General features: G+C 25.2%; 1 protein-coding gene across 4 annotated transcripts; it reads left to right on the top strand.

The window, feature by feature from the left end:
- Positions 1 to 527: 527 nt before the first annotated feature.
- On the top strand, positions 528 to 7270 carry LOC112707569 (naringenin 8-dimethylallyltransferase 2, chloroplastic). 4 transcript variants are annotated; one of them, XM_025759356.3, is made up of 13 exons: positions 528 to 751; positions 1163 to 1213; positions 1528 to 1802; positions 1916 to 1999; positions 2807 to 2881; positions 3050 to 3133; positions 3477 to 3566; positions 4634 to 4735; positions 4894 to 4986; positions 5106 to 5177; positions 5455 to 5550; positions 6597 to 6701; positions 6948 to 7270. In XM_025759356.3, the coding sequence occupies exons 1-13, from the start codon at positions 703 to 705 to the stop codon at positions 6987 to 6989; spliced, it is 1218 nt and encodes a 405-aa protein (XP_025615141.1). In that variant the 5' UTR covers positions 528 to 702; the 3' UTR covers positions 6990 to 7270. The 4 variants fall into 4 exon arrangements, with proteins under 4 accessions (XP_025615141.1, XP_025615139.1, XP_025615140.1 ...); XM_025759354.3 differs by having other exon boundaries at positions 595 to 751; positions 3050 to 3167; positions 3445 to 3566; XM_025759355.3 differs by lacking the exon at positions 1163 to 1213 and having other exon boundaries at positions 602 to 751; positions 3050 to 3167; positions 3445 to 3566.
- The last annotated feature ends 6478 nt before the right edge of the window (positions 7271 to 13748 follow it).

The raw sequence follows: 13748 nt of genomic DNA, 5'->3' as shown, positions 1-13748 counted from the left end.
GCCTTCATTATATTACTTATTATTATATTTGAAATTTCGAAGCCATATAAAAGTGACCTTCATCAATTTGTTTTAGCATGAGATATACGCAGAAATATATGACTTAGCTTGTTCTATAAGGGAAAAATAAAAGATTCTACTTCTTTTTATTTACATATGTTTGAAACTTTGAGTTGTCAGTAAAATTAAATAATTAAATTTTATAATTAATATTATCAATGTCCAAATCGTCGATATAATTATTCTAATTTCAAATTTTACAGTTTAACAATGATTAGGTATTTAGAATCAAAGCATAATAAACACTTGTTCATTAAGATGCTAATCACTAGTAAAAATATTTTTCTTCTAATATTAATTATGTTCATGTAAGAATAATCTATTAACAAATATACAATAATAATAACTATTAGAAATTCTCAAATTCAATTCAACATATATTCTTATATGTATCATTTATACATTCATTTAATGAAAGATCATTTTATGTAATTCATACAGTAATTTCAGATGTTTGACTATCTCAATTTTCTTTTTTATTTATAATTTTCTTTTTAATTTGTAAGTGCCGTTGTGCTCTTTAAATAGTGTGAGCATGTCTGGCTTAGGCTCAGATTACACAAAGAGATTTATTCTTCTTTTTTCCTTTTGTCTTGCATTGTGAGAATTTTCCTTTTGTCTTCTTTTTTCATTTTAGGCTCAATGGCTTTTAGGCTTCTAGGATCATCGTTTCCTTCTCACATCACCACCGGTATCTTTTCTTTTATCATCATCATCATTACTTTTCTATAGTTTCACTAAATTTATAATTAATTAAGTTTTTATATTTTTATTTAACTGAATTTGTACACTACTTTTAATTTTATAATTAAATTATTTTTATATCAAGAATATTAAAATTAATAGAATATAAAAAAATGTGGGCATTTAATAGCAAAACCTGGTGAACACCGTTATAAGTACACCTCTTTAAACCTAATAATTATATATTCGAACCCACAATGTCATAATAATTTATCTAATAATTTATTGGTATGAAAAAACCACCCACATAAAATAATACAACACACTGTTATATTTTAAAATTTTCTTTTCTTTTAGTTTTATTTTATTATTCTTTTGGTTGTGTTTGTTTCCTGATAACAATTTGTGGCAATACTAGGTAGAAGCTGCTGGGAGAGTAAAAAATACACCCACAATTACTATAGCTCTGGTAAATTTATATTGATATATTCTATGGTAGCTATGATATATATATTGATATATTAGAATTTATAAATTTATAAGTGTATTTGAATTTGATATTCAAAAGACTAAAATAATACTCTTTTGGAATTAATGTTAGAAAGATTAAATATACGATTATCCGTATAACATAAGATGGTTGAATAAATAAGTTTTTCTTAAAAAATTGCCACGCAGCAACGTATGTACATCGTCCTAAACTAAAATCTCAATAAATAAATAATGATGATATTTGAATTTTTAATGTATGCCCCTTACTAAGATATTAATTTGATTATTCAGGTTCGTTGGTAACAAAAGCTTTGTTGAATAAGAATGAGAAATTGTCAAAAGAATATAATTTGAAGACATCACTGAAGCATAAATCCAGAGACATATTTGAAAGAGGATCTACAATTACAACATGTGAAAAACATGATGAAAAGAAGTACCTGATGAATGTGACACAATCATCACATGATGAAGCTGAACCACATTCAAAAACCATCTTCAACTCCATCATTCATGCTTTAGATGCTTTCCGCAAGTTTAGCAGATTCTACGCATTCATTGCCATGGTTAATTTCGTTCTTTTCTTCACTAAATTAAGAAATTAAGCCTTTGAACAAAATAATAATTACTATATGCTGTTGCATCTTTTAAAAATATTGTTTATTTTTTCTCCTTTCAGATAGTGGGTTCATTTTCATCATCACTTCTTGCCGTCGATAATTTATCAGAATTATCTCCAACATTTTTCAATGGCTTTTTGCAGGTGAGTAAACACCAATAATATGTATACAAATAGAAAAGCAATTTAGAAATTTATTAATTGGTGAAAACTCAGATGCAGTCGACTTCACGTGAAGTTAATAGCTAAGAGGCTCAGATGCAGTCGACTTCACGTGAAGTTAATAGCTAAGAGGCATTAGATAAAAATTTAGTCAAATCATCTAAGGGCTCTCAGTTATCAACTTCACGTGAAGTCGACTACACCTAAGTTTCCATCTTATTAATTACTCCATAATGTTTTTTGGTTAAATCATTCTTAACACATCAATTATTTTGTGTACCAAAAAAAGATCTTCCTAATATCATTATTGACTCGCTAGAAGCCACTTTGAGATTTTTTTTCTCTTATCTTTTGAATTTATACATAGCGTATACATTTTTATTTTCTCTTAAATAGTCTATATCCATATAGAACAGATGTCCTGGCCTATTTGTAATTTTTAAGGTTTCTAAATATTTATCAACTCTATATATTTTTTATTTGGTATATATATCTAATATTCAAATTTTTATTTTCATAAATACTATTTATTTTATATTAAAATGTTTTTAATAATATCAATTAATAAAAGCAGCTGTTCAATTAATTGAAGAAATTAAAGAATCATTGCTATTAGCTTATTATTTATTTATTTCAATTTTTTCAGTATTGTATAATGGTATTCAGTTTGTAACAACAGTTCCTAATACTTTATTTGTTTCCTTGCCCATGTTTCTTTAAAATGTGTAGTTATATCTTTTAAAGTGTTTTACTAATATTGTGATTTTTTATTCTTCTTTTTTTTTTAAGTATGTAGCAGCTTTCTTCTTCATGCATATGTACATTGTTGGAGTAAATCAATTAGCGGATCTTGAAATAGACAAGGTACGAGCTTCTAATTACCAGTATTAAATATCTTGGCCCCATTACGATCATATAATTTTTTTTTTATAAAAAGTATATAAAATTAAAGTATACATTGGCTTCATTATATTATATATTATATTTGTGATATTTTTTAATTACTTATACTACATTTCTTTTTTATTGTAGATTAACAAGCCATATCTTCCTTTAGCATCAGGGGATTTTTCTTTCAGAAATGGAGTTATAATTGTGACGTCATTTTTACTTACAGTACGGTATCATTTGCTCATATATATATATTCAGGTCTTTATTTTCAAAAATAGGATCTGTTTTATATTAAAAAGTTTATGCTATTAATTAATTTATAAAACTATCTGTCACGAAATCAAATTTTAAAAAAAATAAATCATTTAAAACTTGAGAAGAAATTTTCAGTTGATCACTTTTTAACAAGTCGGACATACTTTGAATTGAAAGGAATAGTTTTTTATATGTTAATTAAAATATGATTTTATCACATAATAAATAAAAGAAGAAAAGAAAAGTTGTCAAAAAGAGTTGTTGATGGTTGATTTGTTAGGTATACTTTCTTCAACGATAATATTTGTGCAGAGCTTTGGAGTTGGATGGATGATAGGATCAAAGCCATTGATTTGGGCTCTTTTCGGCAGTTTCTTTTTTATGTCGGCTTATTCAGTTGATGTGAGTTCTATTCAATTAACTTTTAGATTTATTTATATATATTTTTAAAAAAATAATGCAACTTCGCAGTTTTACTGCTTATTCTGTGGATGTGAGCTACTTTACATATTCCTTTTAAATTTATTTTTTTAGAAATACATGCATTTTGATTTAAAAAAAACAGTTTAGATAAAAAAAATTGATTGGTAAAGAATCGATCAAAGTACGTAAAAATTTAGTCAAAGACTCAGTTAACATGTCAAATCGATTCTTTTTAGTGGTTAATTAATTTAAAATAAGAAAATATAAGAAAATTATTTTTTTAAAATTATATTTTATGTAAGAATATATTATTTTGTTCTATTTGGTTTAATTTCAGTTGAATCTTTAAAATTTTAATTTTACCGCTTCAATGATGAATTGATTTTTAGAACATTGCTTAAAATATTATGGTGCCTAATGAATATATATATATATATATATATATATATATATATATATATATTAGGCACCTATATATATATATATTATCTTGAAAATTTTTTTAATTTAAATAAAAAAGTTTTTTAAAGTATTGACGTTATATTAATTCTTCTACAAATTATTCAACTTTTTTTTTAAAGGAACAAAGTATTCAACTTGAAATAGCTAGTTTTTTTTTTTTGGTTATAAGTAGGTGTGTAACAATTCATGATTAGTGCCAATTAGGACCAGCTTAATTTCCCTCCCCAACTGCCTATTGTATCATCAAGATCCGTTACAAGTTAAAAATGTCACATTATTTTCTCCCAACTTCTTGTTTCAAGCCTTTTTCTTCTTTAGTTTGAAGTTAATAAGAAAATAGGTTAATCATAGGATGGTAAGATATAGTTGAGAGGTTGTATAAATCCTTCTAACTTGACTGTCTTATAAATTATCTGGTGAAAAATTTTGAGTCTATTTGGTTTAATAATTTTTTTTTTTTTACTTTCAGAATTTTGTAAGAGAAAAAAGTAAATAGACATTAACTCTTTTTATATTCTTGCTATATAGTATAGATATATATTAACTCTTTTTCTATAATTAATTATTTTTTTTTAACTTCGCAGTTGCCTTTATTGAGATGGAAGAAATCTACAATACTTTCAGTCATGGCTAATATATTTTCTATGCTGATATCATTTAATTTTGGTCCCTTTTTTCACATGAAGGTATTATCATACTAAACATTACTATTTAGAAATATATAATATTGTAGATGTTTATGCTTTAAATTTTATGTAAATAATAGCAACTTTAACATATAATATTGATTCTTACTAAGATTTCATGGAAGTCTAATGTATACCATGCTTCATGCATGATATAGACTGTGCTCAACAAGGCAGCTATCTTTCCAAGATCACTAGTTTTTGCCACTGCAGTCATGGGCATTTTCTATGGAATTATAACGTTGGCAAAGGTAAAATTTTTTAGGTTCTCAAAATAAACATTTAATTTATACACAAGCATTTGATATTGCAAGGTATTTAATTTAGTCACCTTATGTAATAACATTATTTTGTGGAATTAATTAAATAGGATATACCTGACATCGAAGGAGATAAAAAGGCAGGCCTCCAAACTTTGCCAGTACGTTTGGGTCCTAAAAAGGTATTTCATACTCTCATATCATATATTATTATTAAGTGCCAATGACATATAACTCAAATATCATAGTTTTTTTTCGAACGAGGAGTTTTAGATTTAAGTTTCTCCTAATGTAAACTAAAAAAAATTATATCATTATTAAGTATTAATAAGTTATAATTTAAATGATATTGTCTCTCTATTCGAATAAAAAATCTAAAGTTTAAACCTCTCCTAATATAATTTGACTAAAAAGATTTTGTTATCTTATGAATGCTTACATTCTTTATTCGTTTGTTAGGTATTCTGGTTTTGTGTTTGCCTTCTAGAAATGGCTTATGGAGTTGCTATTATGATTGGAGCATCCTCTCCTTTCCTTTGGAGCAAAATTTTTGTGGTAATATTATGCTTAATTTTGTTCTCTTTAATTTAAAATTCGAAAAGGATTATTTTAATTTTTGGTTGAATTAGTAGATCAATAAATCTATTTGAAATAATAGAAGGATTGCAGTGATGAATACTAGAGCAAAGATGATATATATATATATATATATATATATATATAGCTGAAAACGATGATGTGTGTTATTGATTATTGAATACTTCAATATATATAGAGTAGCTTAGTCTAGATTCCATTAACAGAATCAGTTGGACAGTTATAACAGAAAATAACTAAAAGCTTTCATTAATGAGGTAAAGTACCTAGCGAATTCTTATTTATTAACAACTTTATCTATTTTTTCTGCATTACGGTTCTTACTCTCTTTAAGACTAACAAAATTTGAAGTGAAAATGTGAAGTGACTCACAAAATTAGCTAGCATATTTTTCCAATAATTGAATAAAAGATATATGATCTACCATAATTTATTGAAATTGTTAGGGAAGTGTTGAAGAAAATTACATTATCTCTTAGTGATTTCTACTAATTGCATATTAAACTTTGTAATTTTGTTAGGTAAGGGCCTTTTAATGCCTCAATTACTACATACTACATACTAGGAAAATTATAGTAGTTGTTGTACATTAAATATCATGAAACTACTCTTTCAAAAAATTTAAGCTCAAGCAATAATTTTTTTTTTGGATTTACTTTATTTTTTTATAAGCTTTCTTTTATTTTTTTATTTATCCTTATGCTATTTTTTTATTTTTGAATTCACCAAAATTAAATTTTAGACTTTTTAGATATAGATTTTTGATATCATTTTATGAAATCACTCTCCTAAAAAATTTAAATTAATAATAAGAGACAATATAAATAATTATATCTCTAATATTAAACACATATTTTATAATATTTATCTTCAATTATTAACCTTCATAAGCCAAGTCTACGTACTATTGATCATAATAATACTTCTAATTTATGCTCCATGATATTAACATAGTTTATTATATATCAATAACAAACTTACTCAAGTAATTGAATTCGTTATAGGTTCTTTCTCATGCTATCATGGGTTTGTTCGTCTGGTATCGCGCTTCTCTTGTAGATTTATCAAGCACAGATTCATTGCAAGCCTTTTATATGGTTATCTTTAAGGTAATAAACCACTCTACACAAATGAAATTATATCAGGAATTGGTTTTCAAGGTGAATAAATTTGTTTTGCCATGAATTTTATACAGATAGTTCATATTTAAATTAAATAAATAAAATAGAAAATTCGTGTGACTTTAATAATTTCTTCTAAGCATACATATAGTTTTTGTTAATTGAGTTATTTGGATACAAGTTATTAATTAGTGGTTTATCTTGTTGCTAATTTGATATTTTTTGTTTATGCAGCTTGTTTATGCGGAAAATATTCTTATGCTTTTTGTTAGATGAAGATGTAATAAGGAATTGTTGCTTAATAGATGGTGCAACCTTTTTGTGGGAATTTTCGATGGTTGATGATATTGTTGCACTATATTTTGGTGGTGATGTATAACTTGTCATAATTTGACGGGTTGTTTTAAAATTTACTTGTAATTTATTTTGTTTTATTTTTCACATCTTTATTTGCGGTAAGATTTTGTATTTAGACTTTCTCCCACTTTTGTGATCTAGAGTGTTAAACTATTTATCGAAAAAAAGTCTACTAATAAATTCAATTACCCTTTTTCTCATATTTCCATATTATATGTCAAATTCATAAGAAAGTTAGTTAGTCTATTAGAATCAGAATAGAATCCATTTTCTCCCCTCTCTTGTTTTTCTTCTTTTTATTTATTTGTTAATATCAATTTTTAAAAACGTTCATATGGTATCACGAGCCACGCAGATCCATGGAAGATAATTTTGGCTCAATGGAAAATAGCGATCCGCAAAAAACCGTCGTTAATGCTGCTCTTGCAATGAATGCTGCTTCTTTCACCAAACTGTTCAATGTACTTCTCTAACTGAAATATTTGCAGCAATATAATTTACAATTTTAAATGTTCTAACATAATATGAGTATTTTATTCACTTTCTATCACTCTCCTTTAGACTTTTAAAGTTGCCCGTTTCTATCATTTTTGTTTGAAATGATATCCTCAAGAATAACAATAAACCAATACTTAACAAAGTCCTTCCCATTCAACTCATAGACCAATCTCCATCCAGATCTTAACAATGTTGTTCACGCCAGTCTTAATTTATTTTGCCATAAGCTTAAACTATATATTCTGTTCATGACAAACTTAAATCACTATAAGAAAAATATCCAATCAGCCATACTTTTTTAAGTTACATTTGAAAAGCGTAGCCTATTCATAGGCTACGTTTTTCTCTATGTTACTATTTTATAGGAGAATAGAAAACACAATTATGAATTAGATATTATAAAAATCACTTATAAAACGTAGTCTTATCTTAATATCTATGGGTACACTTTTTTCACCCAAAAAAATGTTTTCAAAGAGTAATATATTTATTATATTTGGAGTGCACTTTAAAAGTGTTGCCTAATGTATATAGGGTTAATACACCAACACTTTGTAAATTTTTTTTCCTTTTCGCGAAATACACCAAACGTAACCTTCACCAAATTACCCTCACGCCGTAACCTTCACCAAATCCCTTATCTAGCTTGTTCGCGCCACTCACCCTCACCAATTCACGCCATCACCTTCACCAAAACACCTTAACGCTGTCACCATTACATTGTCGTCACTATTTCTTCTTTTCTTCGTCGTACGAGCTTCTTCCACCTCTGTCGTCGCGTCGCCTCACTGCTAAATGCTAATGAAAAATCACACGTACTCTCTTTCTTTCTTTAGTTTCTTTCTTCACATTGTTTCATTAAAAAATTGGAAAAAAAAAAAAGAAAAACCTAATTTACCAACACTCGACACTCTACCTAGCCTTCCTAGTTCCTACACAATAAACCAAGAGAGATCAGACAAGAGAGAACCAGATCGTCGCTAGTGGTTCACCTGTTGCATCCGCGTCTCTTTTGTTTCTGCCGCAGCTGATTGTTCTTCTCGCGCATTTGAGTCTTGCTGTCAGTGTCGGTGGTTCGCCGCATCTGTTCGCGCTTTGGCCTCTCTTCGCCTCTAGTCGCAGCTTTTCTCCTTTGCTCGCCGCTTCTGTTTCTCTTGCTTCATTTTAGCGGCTTTGTTCAGATCTGGTGTGTTCTTTTTCTATTTTATCTACTTAAGTTAGTTAATTAGTCAACTTAGGCATTTAGCTAAAGTAGTTTGTTGGTTAATTGGTTCATTTAGTTCTTCATTTAGCTAATTAGGTCGATTTAGTTCTTGTTTTAACTTATTAGTTCATTGGTTGATTGAGTTGCTAGTTCGTTAATTTGTTCATTTAATTCTATTCCACTTTTAAAGATTTCTTAATCACAAACACCAGCTCAAGAACAAACATCAACTCCTATGGCTTTTAAATTTTTATTTAATTTTTTTATAGTTTTATGTTTATTTAATTGTGACCTGGTAAAAAAGGTGACCCTGTCAGTGCCATTTCGATTTTGTTAACCATGCTGCTTGGTGTATACTTAGATTTAGTTTAGTAAAAATTTCACTTATACACTCTTTACTGCTAGTATACTTAGATTTAGTTTAGTAAAGCCAACTAAGTCAAAATTTCACTTATACATTCTTTACCGTTAGTATATTTAGATTTAGTTTAGTAAAGTTTTTATTTTTTAAAAATAATTTGTAAAAGGTAGTTTTTAAAAGATAACTTTTTAAGAAGTGTAGTATTTATGTTCGATAAATTAAATTAAAAATAATTTTTAATAAATACAAGTAACAACAATTATGTTTAGTAAAATAGTTTTTAAAATTTCAAAATACTACAAGAGACATAAATTTAAGCGTTAAATTTAAAAATTAGTTAATATATGAGATTATATTAGACATTTAAATTTTGAAAAGTACAAATTAATTTTAAAAAACTCTACCTTAAATACTTTTAAAAGTATTCGAATCTTTTAAAAACTACAAACACAAGCATATGATCTTTTTTATTTACCAAACATAAAATAAAAAATTTATACTTTTAAAAAACATAAACCTCTTTAAAAAATTTTAGCAAACCAAACCTTAACACACTTCCGTTTTATTGTCAGCAATGCTGGTAAATACATCATTGTCCATGAGCATAAGGTTGATGTTAATGATGACAGAGTTCTTTAGCAAGGACTCTTTGTGGACATTATTTTATAATTAAATAATAAAGAGTGTTAAGTACCAACAAATTTTATAATTTGTAGTCATCAATTAATTATTATTAGTGTTTTTAATAGTGTAAAATTATATCTCATGGTGTAAGATTACTCACTCTTTTTTTACTGATTAAGTGCTGAACAAATTTTAATAAAAGTGTTAATTCCTAAATTTTTTTGAATAATTACATTTTATAATTAATATTATTAACGTTTAAACTATCGATATAAATATTTTAATTTTTAATTTTATATTTTTATAATGATTAAATATCTAGAATTAAATTATGACAATCACTTAGCTTTTTTATTAAAATGCATATCACAAATTAAAAGGAAAATGTCTAAATTATGCTTTTTTTTTAAATATTCTATTAACAAATATAGAATAATAATAACTATTAAAAATTCTCATTATTATGAGTCAATTCAATGACATATCTTTGGTATATATCATCTATATATTAATTTAATAAATAAAATTTATTACACTTTCATCTAATAAAGGTAATTTTATAAAAAAATATTTAGATCAAATTATAAATTTTTATTTATCAATATTATAAATTTTATCTATAGTAACAAATCGTTAAATTTAATGAAATAAATAATCATAATAATCTTTTATTTAAATAATTCGTATAATAAAAACAGATTATTTAATAAATTATAAATTGAATATTAGTCATGGTATAATATTAGACATATACTTTTTTGGTACAATTTAATAATTCAGGTGTTTCACTGTCTAATTAATTAATGGATTTATAATTCTGTGTGCAACAGCGAAGTCACTAGATACTGTCTTTATCAGTGTCGTTACGTTCTTTAAATAGTTTGAGCGTTTCTCGCTAAGATCGTACAAAGAGAATTATTCTTCCTTTTCGCTTTTGTCTTGTTTGCTGAGAATTTTGCTTCTATTGCATACTTAGATCAATGGCTTTGAGGCTTCTAGGGTCATCATTTCCTTCTTCCATCACCACCGGTATTTTTTCTTTTATCTTTCTCATTATTTTTCTTTTATTATTTTATACATATATATATTTTGGTGACTATACATATATATATAACCCATGTTTTATATAGATATAAAAAAGGTTTGGTTTTTCTTTGGATCAGAATGATTACTAGACATAAAAGAGATAATGCTCCCAATGTAATAACTTCAATAAGCCAATTGAATATTGCAAAAGATTAATAAAAATAATGTGGGTATATATAATAGCAAAACCTGGTAAAGTAAACTACACCGTACTCCTCTTTTTGTATCCAAAATTGTAATTTTTTTGTAATTTTTAAGATTGTGAAAAGTACGCAATCGGAGGATTTGATTTCTGTACCTCAAACTTTTTAATTTTTTTAACACAAATCGGACGATTCGATTTTTATACCTCTATAAATCGGACGATCTGATTTTTGTACTTCTATAAATTGGTCAGTCTAATTTCTGTACCTCTAACAAATCGAACGATCTGATCTTTACTTCTCTAATTAAATAATTCCATGTTTAAAAATAACACTCCAATAATCCACATTTCAAAAAAATGCCATTACCGCTCCAATATCAAAAACAAATAATTCTCCGATATCCAACCTAATAACTATATTTTCGGAACCCACAACATCAAAATAACACTCATGCTAAAGGTACGCTTCTTCTTCTTCTTCTTCTTTTATGTTGCTTTTGTAGAAACTTTTTGGCAATAAAGTCCAATTAAATTAAGTTGATTCAATAAGTTATAGGTAAAAAAATCCATCCACATAAAATAATACAACACACTGTTTGTTATATTTTAAAATTTTCATTTTGTTTTCTTTTCTTCTAGTTTTATTCTATTTTATTATTCTTTTAATTCTCTTCGTTTTCCTGATAACAAATTGTGTTATTACTAGGTAGAAGCTGCTGGGAGAGTAAAAAACACGCCCACAATTACTATTCCTCTGGTAAATTTTATATTGGTATATTCTATAGTAGCTATGATTACGGTAGTTATAGAATTTTAATGATGCTTAAAAGATGTAACTAAAATTAATATTACATTTTTTTCATTAAACAATACTTTTTAATTTGAAAAAAAAAAGAAGCAAAAAGTGCAATTAAATTAAACATGGTTGCAAAATAATAAAAAATATAACCTTAATTTTAGCTATATTTTTAAATGTTGCCAAAGTTTCATAACAATTATAATTATCACAATCATAGCCACCACAAAATTTACTTTTTATATTAGTTTCTTTGTTTTTGACTTTAATTTATCATATTCTTTTTTTATTCTTTGGTAAATTTTTATAGAGTTAATACTCAAATTAATTCATAAAAACTCATATTATATATATAAATAAATTTTGTCTTTAAATGATTCGATGCCTTATTTTAGATTTTAAAAATATTAACCTGAGTCCTGAGCCAAATTGTTCATTCTGTTAATTTTTTATTAGCATATTATGGTTAAGTGTCACGCGAACTACGTTAGTAACAATTAATAGTAATGTAAGTGAGTAAGAAATGAACGAAATGAAAAACTTATCTCATTTTAGTATTTTAAAGAGGTGGTTTCTCTATAATCCTATATTTGAGAGGTAACACAGACTCTTCTTAGATGTTGTTAACTTCTGCGGAGTCATTTTAAAATTGGAAAAATTCTAATTATAAACCTCAAAAATTATTTTTCTTTTAATTTGGCCCCACATATGTCTTATATTTAAAGTTAAAATTATATAATTTGATATACTAAAATACCCTTCTAATTCATTCTTGAAAAACTAAAATATTCTTTTGATCACTAAAGTAACTTTCTAAATATTTTGACAAACATATATTTTTAGAATTACTTTTAAAAACACTAAAATACTTTTATAGGATTATTTAAGATTTTTTGATAGTATTAAATTGCAAAACTAATGCAAAAATTCAAAAATATTTTTCTTTCAATTTGTCCTCAAATATTAGATTTAATATTTTTTAAAATTTCAATTTAAACGCTGAAATACTTAAATTATATTTTAGGATTTAAATTGAAATCTTAATTAATTGAAATATTAATAAGAAAAATTGCAAGGAAATATTAATATAAATATTTAAACCCTAAACTATAATTTAAATATTTTTCTTTTTACCTTATTAGACAATAAATTATTTAATATTTTTGAAATTTTGCAATTTAATACTATCAAACAATCTTAAATAATCCTATAGTTTAGGGTTTAAATTGAAATTTTAATTAATTGAAATATTTATAAGAAAAAATTGCAAGAAAATATTAATAAAAATATTAGATTTGATATTAAAATAAAAAATACAAACAATGAAGAATAAAAATATGAAATTTAAAATCAAATATCTAAGATTAAAATAGAAAACGAAGAAATTTTTTTGGTAAACAACGACTCAAATATTAATTAATGTGATAATAAATTGAATCAAATAATATATATTAGAACTAATTAAATTAAATAATTACTATAATATATTAATTATAATTATTTGACTCATTAAAAGCAAGTTAAATAAATAAATAAATATTATAAATATGTCATATAAAAATTATAATACTTTTAAAAATCATTAATCAATATTCATAAGGCAAAAAAATTAAAGAAATTAAAACAAAATTAATTTATTTATTGCAGTCAAATCAAATAATTAATGTATTTGATTAATTATAGTTAATACGATTAAACAAAATATGAAATAATTTGATATTTATCTCAATTAAATCAAATAAATAATTAATTACGCCATATTTTAATTAAATTTTTCATAAATACTGAATATATATTTCCATATTTTTTCCGTATAACATAAGATAGTTGAATAAATAAGTTTTTCTTCAAAGATTTCCACGCAGCAACATGCATCCTAAATTAAAAACTCAATAAATAAATAATGATGATATTTGAATTTTTAATGTCTGCCCCTACTAAGATATTAATTTGATTATTCAGGT

Source organism: Arachis hypogaea, chromosome 8, assembly GCF_003086295.3.
Source record: "Arachis hypogaea cultivar Tifrunner chromosome 8, arahy.Tifrunner.gnm2.J5K5, whole genome shotgun sequence".
NCBI lineage: Eukaryota > Viridiplantae > Streptophyta > Magnoliopsida > Fabales > Fabaceae > Arachis > Arachis hypogaea.
Note: the sequence above shows the minus strand (reverse complement) of the source record. Positions and strands in the feature narration are given on the sequence as shown.

Coding starts and splice junctions, on each gene's coding strand:
- LOC112707569 (XM_025759354.3), top strand. CDS start 703: ATGGCTTTTAGGCTTCTAGGATCATCGTTTCCTTCTCACATCACCACC. Junction 1,803..1,915: donor TCTACGCATTCATTGCCATG/GTTAATTTCGTT, acceptor TTCTCCTTTCAG/ATAGTGGGTTCATTTTCATC. Junction 3,567..4,633: donor TGTCGGCTTATTCAGTTGAT/GTGAGTTCTATT, acceptor TTAACTTCGCAG/TTGCCTTTATTGAGATGGAA.